The sequence below is a fragment of the Tursiops truncatus genome, chromosome 10 (assembly GCF_011762595.2).
Source record: "Tursiops truncatus isolate mTurTru1 chromosome 10, mTurTru1.mat.Y, whole genome shotgun sequence".
NCBI lineage: Eukaryota > Metazoa > Chordata > Mammalia > Artiodactyla > Delphinidae > Tursiops > Tursiops truncatus.
The window spans coordinates 91,658,821-91,667,783 of NC_047043.1; the positions used below are offsets into that span (position 1 = coordinate 91,658,821).

Here is an 8,963-nt window from a genome sequence, read left to right on the forward strand (position 1 = left end):
CCCTGGGGCAGGTTCGCCCACGTTACCAACCTCCCCCCACCTCTCCGGCCCCTTCCAGTTTTCGCGCCCCCCACCCGGCTGGGCAGGACCCGGTCTGCGCTGCCACCCCCTCTTCGGGGAAAGGCAGCCGCAGACACCTGGGGGCCGGGGGTGGAGGTGGGGGCTCCCTCGCAGCCGCGGGAGCGTCGTCCAACACGTGAGACTCATGTGATGAAGCCGGGGGAGGGCGGGCAGGTCGCTCCTTCCCTCCCCGGCAGCGGCCAGACGTGCCTGGAGTCACAGGGTAGAACACGTAGCTCCAACCCACCCACTCGTTCCCATTTAACCCAGCTCGCAGCCTCTCCATTACTCCTCGGCTCGCCCCCCCCCCCCACCCCGCCCTAACCGGCCCCCCCCCCACCGCGCTCCCTCCCGCCTCCCCGCCCGCCCCACTTCTCATTCACTTGGCTCACACGGCGCAGACGGCGCAGGGAGCACACACTGCCAGTCTGTGCGCAGAGCCGGAGCCCGAGGCCGCGGGTCCACCATGCACGCCCCCAACTGAAGCCGCACCTCAGAGCCGCAGCTCCCGGCAGCCCAACGGATTTCAAGGAGCTCAGAGTCCGAGGAACCCCGGCGAAGAGACCTCCGAAACCCTCTCCAGAACAGTCCTCACCCGACGCTCTGCCGCTGCAGACAGGAGCGCACAGTGGCCCCGGCTCGCCGCGCAATGGAGCGGATCCCCAGTGCGCAACCGCCCCCCGCTTGCCTGCCCAAAGCGCCAGGACTGGAGCCCGGAGACCTACCAGGGTAAGTTGGCACCCCCGGCCCTTTCAAGCCTCAACTCCAGTCCTGCGTTGTGCGCGGCTTGCAACTCGGAATAGTTCTGGGCGCATCCGGAGGTTCTTGCCAACCAGGGCTCCTGCAGCCGGTGCGCAAGTCACAGCCATTCCTCGTCCCTTTCCCTGCAGGATGGATTTTGCCCATATGTACCAAGTGTACAAGTCGCGGCGGGGAATAAAGCGGAGCGAGGATAGTAAGGTAAGAGCACCGCGCCCCTCGGGACCCCAGCCCCTCGCACGCGCTGAGTTTCCAGTAAAAGTTTTCTCACTTTGCGGCTGGAGGGGGTATGCCAGGTGTGGGCTCTGTGCCTTTACTGAGTTGCCTGGAGAAGAAGGGGCGGAGGGGAGCTGGTTCTGGGGATGACTCTGCTCCGCTGCCCCGACTCCTCGCGCCGCGGCGGGGGGAGGAGGAGGGCTCCTCACCCCCGTCCTCCCGCGCCCACCGTCTCCCCGTGCGCTTCGTAGGAGACCTACAAACTGCCGCACCGGCTCATCGAGAAAAAGAGACGTGACCGGATTAACGAGTGCATCGCCCAGCTGAAGGATCTCCTCCCCGAACATCTCAAACTTACAGTAAGTGAGAAGCTGGCCCCTCTCCAAACCAGCTCCTCTGCCCAGAGGGCGGCCGAGGGTCACTCGCCACCTGCAGGCCCCGCTGGGAACTGCAGACCAGATGGCTCGATCCGAGCTGGTGGGCGGCTCTGTTTGGGGGTACCCTTCCCCAGGGTCAGAATTTTCTGGCAGCCTCGTGCAAATGAGGTGAGAACCGTTTGTACCTCTCCAGGTTGGCACCGACACCGGCTGGCCTTCCCTTGCAAGAGTTTAAGACTTTCCCTGCTGGCGATTTTCAGGGTTCTTTCGTTTTCCCGAATTGAGCAAACCAAGCAACGCAAATATTTTACCCCCTTCCCCCCCGCCCCCCGGTCCCTCTTTAAAATAAGAGGACTTGTTTTGGGTGTGTGTGTGTGTGTGTGTGTGTGTGTGTGTGTGTGTGTGTGTTTTAACGCCCTGTCCTTTCTTGGCAATAGCCAACAGCTTACTAGCTTGGCAGGCTTTGGTTGGGGAAAGAAAAAAGAATAGTATTTAGGGAGGAAGAAAAAAGTGTAGATGAGCTGGAAGTTATGACAGGATGTCAGGAAAGAAACTAGGGAAAGCCTCTTGGCTGCCAGACACAGTAGAAGTCTCTCCTCGGGTTGACACCACTGCAGAGAAATGTTATCTCCGGATTCCCCTGAGTTAAGGTCAGCAACGGCTGCTGGAAGAATTTATCTGTCAAAGCTTTCTCCTGAGCTAGCTGCTGCTTCCAAAAGGCCTCCAAAGACGGGTGACAGTTTTTTGTTCTTTAATCAAAAATATATATTGAATACATATATATATATTTTTTAAAACTTCATCTATAAACTTAAAACTAAATTTAGCCAACCAGGAAAGATTTTTTTGTTTTTTGTTTTTTCTTCCTTTATCTCATTGCTAATTAGTGTCCCAGAGGTGGGACTTCTCTGCGCTCACTGCTGACCGAGGCTCTTTTTATTCCAGACTTTGGGTCACTTGGAAAAAGCAGTAGTTCTTGAACTTACCTTGAAGCATGTGAAAGCACTAACAAACCTAATTGATCAGCAACAGCAGAAAATCATTGCCCTGCAGAGCGGTTTGCAAGCCGGTGAGTACCCAAGCCTGGCTATCATCTCCTAAGAGTTCTAGCACAAATAGAGAGCCTGTGGGCTCAACATCTGGTATGAGAAACATTCCTGCAACAAATTGCTTATGCACATTCGTTGGGGGAGATGCCGTTTTATCCTTCCTAAAAGGTCAGACTTTTCATTCGGAACGCTGCATGTGCCATCTGGCGTGAATACGTATTAGTCACATGGTAAAATAGTTCAGTGGCATTTTGACTTAAGAGTTTCTGGATTCTGGGAGTTTCCCCCCCTCCCTTTGAAAATGCCAAGGCACCTATGATTTGCATCGTGGGTGTTTTACAGTTGTTCTTCTTAGCCCTGTTTCATTGGAGAATAAATCACGGGTATGCCCCAGTGTTTTCCTGTTCCTCTACTTCCTTATCACTCGGTGTGTGGTATGATCCTGGCAGGATGACAACAGGAGTTTTTCCTGCATTTCATGTGATTCCCTGAATAGCCACTAGGTATCTTGGTGAATTACACAATCTAACGAAACCACTGAAGTTTCATCATCTGTTTCTACTGACTTCTAGAGAATCACAGCCACCTTCTAACCATCTCGTCTCACCCATTCCAAATCATACTGTACAAACTAGGGAGAAATTCCTCTACCCACCCCCTCATCCCATTTTTCTCTGCCCTCCTTTCCAAACAAGTATGATGAGAATCACAAAAAGCTAGCAAGTGCTTCTGCCAGTTTCCTTACTGAAAACAGGAAGATGATCATACCTAATTTCTTGGGGATCATGAAGGGAATACATGGGAAAGACTTAGAAATAGCCTTTAAAGACGACAGCATGACTGCAACTTGTATAAGTCATTGAAAATAAGCTTACTTTAGGTAACACTGTTCCTTCATTCTCCTTTTTCGACGATCCGGTCACTTCCTATGGTAAAAAGATATAAATTGACTATAAATTGACTCTGGTTATAAACATACTAGGATGTTCATTGCTGTGTCACTTATAATGGAAACTCAAGAGCAACCTATAGATTCAACAAGAGGGGAAGCAGTCTGTCTCTATTAAATATGGTCTGTGTCTGTGATGGGATATTGTACAGTCATTACAAATCATATTTCATCTCTGAGTGGTAGAATTATGGATGATTTTTATTTTATTCTTTATACTTTTTGCTGTCATCCACATTCCCCCTGATCCTTTTACTTTTGGAGTTAGGAACATAAATCAGCAAATGCTGTTAACAGAAAAGAAAGCTCTGGGTCTTTGGAACATAGGTGTCCAGGTGAACCACAGGGCCTTCTGAAACGTCTTCCTTTGGATCTGTGTTTATCCAGGTGATCTGTCGGGGAGAAATGTCGAAGCAGGTCAAGAGATGTTCTGCTCAGGTTTCCAGACATGTGCCCGGGAGGTGCTTCAGTACCTGGCCAAGCACGAGAACACCCGGGACCTGAAATCTTCCCAGCTCGTCACCCACCTCCACCGTGTGGTCTCCGAGCTCCTGCAGGGTGGTACCGCCAGGAAGCCGTCAGACCCAGGTGCCAAAGCAATGGACTTCAAGGAGAAACCCAGCTCCCTGGCCAAAGGCTCTGAAGGCCCAGGCAAAAACTGTGTGCCGGTCATCCAGCGGACTTTTGCTCACTCGAGCGGCGAGCAGAGTGGCAGTGACACAGACACAGACAGCGGCTACGGAGGAGAATCAGAGAAGACTGAGCTGCGTGTCGAGCAGCCGTACTTCAAAAGTGATCATGGACGCAGGTTCACCATGGGAGAAAGGATCGGTGCTATTAAGCAAGAATCCGAAGAACCCCCCACGAAAAAGAGCAGAATGCAGCTCTCAGATGATGAAGGCCATTTCACTAGCAGTGACCTGATCGGCTCCCCGTTCCTGGGCCCACACCCGCACCAGCCTCCCTTTTGCCTGCCCTTCTATCTGATCCCACCGTCAGCGACTGCCTACTTGCCCATGCTGGAGAAATGCTGGTATCCCACCTCTGTCCCAGTGTTATACCCAGGCCTCAACGCCTCTGCCGCAGCTCTCACCAGCTTCATGAACCCAGACAAGATCTCAGCCCCCTTGCTCATGCCCCAGAGACTCCCTTCTCCCTTGCCAGCCCATCCGGCCATCGATTCTTCCGCCCTGCTCCAAGCTCTGAAGCAGATCCCCCCTTTAAACTTAGAAACCAAAGACTAAACTATTTAGGGGGTCCTGCTGCTTCGCTTTCCTTCCTCCCTACTTCCAAAAAAAAAAAAAAAAAAACGTGTTTGTGAGTGTAGCAGGATTGTTCCAGTGTGTATGCCAAGATCATCTGAGGCAGGGAGAGAAGATTCAGGGGTGTGTGTGTGTGTGTGTGTGTGTGTGCGCGCACGCGCGTGTGCGCACACGCATATGCGTTGTGTGTTGGTATGGGACATTAGAGCTCCTTTTGGTGTAGGGAAGACGTGAAGGATTGCCTGACATCAGGAGACTTAGGGGGGACTGTCGCAGACCTCTGGGCTTTTCCCCTCCCAGAGAATAGCCCCCTCTGATACAGATCAGCTGGATTTTCAAAAGCTTCAAAGTCTTGGTTTGTGAGTCAGTCTTCACTTTGGGAGCCGGGTCTGTGGCTTTGAGCAAAAGGTACTTTCAAAAGAGGGCTTTCCAGAGTGCAGTTCCCAGCCAGCTCTTATGACCCCACCCTGCTCCCTTTTATTGTCTCCGTGACTCACCACACGGGGACAGGGCAGCCAGACAGCTTTCTGCAAAGTGGTGAGGTAGCAGACACTGGCATAGCACGGTAGTGGTCTGGGGAGATTTCCGCAGGTCTGCTCTCCACCCCTGCCTCGGGTGAGTAAAGAGAATGTAGTTCCCTACTCAGGCTTTCAAAGTGATTCGCTTACTAACGATCTGAAAAGGGCGCCCTGGTACAAGCCCAGCTGCCAGGGGAGGCGGGAGGGGTCCCCCGGGCCTCTGGCACCTGTTTCTAGTCTCACCTAGAAACAGTTTCTCTGTCCAGGGAACCAAACCAGGCTCTGAGAGATGCAGGTGCCTAAGTTCCAAGCACCCCAGAGCGCGCAAAAGCTGAGTAACAAATTGCAGTTTCAACAAGCAAAGCCAGACTCGGCTCTCAGCTCTCTCCTAAAACTCCTTTTAACCAAGCTTAGCTTCTTAAAGGCCTAACCAACCCTGGCAAAGCAGCATCCTCTCTGCAGGCTAATTCCCCTCGCCCGACGGCGTATGGAGTGTCCTTATTGCTAAAAAGGATTCTGTCTTCTTCAAAGAAGTTTTATTTTTGGTCCAGAGTACTTTTCTGACTTGTCCAGCTCGCCCTGCACCAGCTTTTTGAAATGCACTATGCTTGGTCACTGATCGTGTTTTAACTTTTTCTTTTCCTGTTTTTATTTTGGTATTAAAGTCGTTGCCTTTATTTGTAAAACTGTTATAAATATATATTATATAAATATATTAAAAAGGAAAATGTTTCAGATGTTTATTTGTATAATTACTTGATCTACAAAAGTGAGAACAAATGAATGTATTCCTGTTTTTGAAGAGAATAATTTTTTTTTCTCTAGGGAGAGGTACAGTGTCTATATTTTGGAGCCTTCCTGAAGGTGGGAGATTGTAAATATTTTTATCTATGAGTCAATGTTAACTAGTTGTTTTAAAATACTTAATAAAATAATCCTTTTCCTGTGGAAGAGAAAGATGGTGTCCCGCATTTTTAAAAGAACTCTCAAGGGTGTGATACAGCCTCTTCCTTCTGCCCTCCCCTCCTGGCTGAAAGCAACAACTAGTTAATCTTGGTGTGATTTCATTCAGCTTTTCCCATGCCTGTATTCACACAGAATCAGCTTAGTCAATTTCGTAGGTAAATATTTGTTCAACTGTTTTCTTAGACTAACCTTTGCCAGAGGCTTACTATCGGCCTGTGCCTCTTTCCAGAGTTAAGCAAAAAGCCTATTTTTCCCCCAGTCTGCTTTTGTCATAGTCCTTAAAACTTGACAGAAAATCAAAGTACGAAATCGTGGGCCTCAGTGTCTGGGGAGCTTGCTGGAGGGGGGGAGCACACTGAGGGAAGATTTAATGGTTATGATGCAATAATAATTGCTGCTGGGGATCTCACCTCTACCAAGGCGACTTTTTCGAGTCTAGCATGGTCTAATGGGTTTGCCATATCCTGTCCAATTGCCTCTGAAAGCAACATTCCATGATTAGTTTCTACATCCTTCCTGGACTTCCTCTCATTGGGTGTGTTTGTGCGTGAATGAATATTGGTGTTCCTTAGTCAAGCGCTCTTATGAAAAAAAAAAAATTCCATGGGAAAAGAAGTGGGAAATGACCCGGTTGAGTGAGCGTTTCTGCCTGTCCCCTTCTCCGTCTCAGAGGTGTCCTGATGTTTCCTGATGGCCAGCGCCTGGCTCGCCATGCTCCAGATCCCAAAGCACTTTCCAGAACCCTCTGGCTGTCTGGAGCCCATGCAGGGAAACTGCCCCCAGGGAGTTCTCAGCCAGGCAGAGACACCACCTGCCCTTCGTGTCTGTTTGCTTCAAATGTCACCTTCCCTCTCTGCTGATGAGCCAGCAGGCGACAGTGAGCATCGCCTGGCTTGTGTGAGGTGCCCACAGGCAGCCTGATGTCCTGGGAGGAGCCCTGGACCAGGAGTCAGGAGATGAGCTGGTGGTCTTATCAATGAACTGGTAGTCTGGCATCGCCCCCTCCACACCTATTTGTGGTTCAATAAGAAAGGATTCTGAGTCCCCCTCCCATGTCCTACAGCAGGCAGACAGCCGTGGGTAAGGCCGTCTTTCTCCCAGCAGCTTAGGGCCTGGCCCTCAGGGTCTCCTGCCTGTTAAGCTGCTGAATTCCTCCATGAATTGCTAAGCTTTTCTGGCTAGACTTTATGGGTAAAAAACCTAAACAAGTCAAGTGTATCCTGGGGATGGAGCACTGGGTTGGAATCAAGGCCAGGCTCTTTTGGCCTGCCCCCCCTCTCCTCCCTGGGCCGTGACTCAAGGAGTAGCTGTGGAGACAGAGGGAAGTGGTACCGCACCCTGAACTGAAAAGGGTTTGGGGGTTCCACACAGCCTCAGCCCAGAATCCCACGACTGGAGCCTGTGGAGCACCCCTCAAAGCAGCAGCCCTCCCTCTGCCTCCTCTTCTGCTTCCAGTTTGCCCTTGATCTTCTTTCTAGGTCGGTTCCAGCAGGTTCCAAGTGGTTCGGAGGGAGATGTGGAGGAGGGGTTCGCAGCCCAGTCTCTGGCCCCTTGGGGACAAATAGGACCTCTGTTAACCAAGGGGTGTGTGTGAGTGGGAGGGGCTGAAGCGCTGGCTTTGGGGCCGAGGAGAGGTGGCCCGAGGTAGGGGGAGCGGACACTTGCGATCCAGCCGCCTTCAGACAGGGCGTGAGCCTCCGGCCAGCCGGGATGGTCTCACCCAGCGCTGACCTGCCTCGCCTGTTGACACAACGTCACGTTTCCGACTGCAGCCCTTTCATGTGCGGCCCGCGGCTAAATGCGGCTGCCGGTTCCTGGAAGCAGACGTGCCTGGCACCGCGTCAGCAGAAACCTGATCCCCGGGGAAGCTTGGCACGGCCGCGGGCTCGCTCGGCCCCCAGAATAGGACCTGGCATCGGGCGCCGGGCAGCCCCCCTTCGCGCCCCGCGGGAGGGAATCCGAGCGCTCTCCCGGGGTTGGGGGGGAGGGAAGGCTTGCTGGAGGGGGCGGGGTGGAGCTGGATTTAGGCAGGGCATTGGAAAAAGAGCCTAATTAACTAGCAGCTAGAAGCTTCCCACGGGTCATGGCTCATTAATGAAGCCTAACAACCTAGAAGGACCATTACGGGTACTAGTATAATTTACATTTTGGAGATAGATAAAGGCACGCTCAGAGAGGGGAGTTAACTGGCCCAAGGTCACACAGCTTCTGAGTCACTAAACCATTAGTGGAATGGTGAACATGTTGGTTTCTGCCTCTTCTTAATTGGATCCAAGGGGAAGGCTTTCAGAATCTGGTTGTGCATAGTAGTAGTAATACCAATACTACTATTACCAGCAGCAGTTTGTAGCACTTATTATTTGCCAGGCACTCTTCAAAGCACTCCATATACAAAAACTTCATTTTCACAGCAACTCCATGAGGTAGGTTTAATTATTATTCTCCTTATATGGTTAACAAAATGTAGGCAAGGAGAGGCTAAGTAACTTGCCTAAAGCCACACAGCTCCGGTGGTGAATTGGAATTTAAACTTTGGCAATTTGGCTCCAGAGTCTACGCGCTTAACTACAAAACCCCATTGCCCTTCCCGTGAAATAATAGTAATGGTAATCATAAAAATAATAATAGTAGAAGTATAATAATTGCCTCAGTTACTACCATATTTTGAGTACTCTCCCTATGCCAGGCACTATATTAAGCAGTTTATGTGACTTATCTCTACTTCCTATAGCAACTGAGATGGGTAGGTATTTAATAAGAGGTGAAAAAACTGGAGCTCAGAGAGGAGAAACCTGAGCCTCATCAGA

At 51.1% G+C, this 8,963-nt stretch overlaps 1 protein-coding gene across 1 annotated transcript; it reads left to right on the forward strand.

Annotated features, from left to right (window-relative positions):
• The first annotated feature begins 427 nt into the window (after positions 1-427).
• Positions 428-6,147, forward strand: BHLHE40 (basic helix-loop-helix family member e40). Its single transcript, XM_033865316.2, has 5 exons — positions 428-789; positions 951-1,020; positions 1,287-1,394; positions 2,358-2,481; positions 3,798-6,147. Exons 1-5 carry the CDS (start codon positions 710-712, stop codon positions 4,652-4,654), a joined length of 1,239 nt encoding a protein of 412 aa, XP_033721207.1. The 5' UTR covers positions 428-709; the 3' UTR covers positions 4,655-6,147.
• The last annotated feature ends 2,816 nt before the right edge of the window (positions 6,148-8,963 follow it).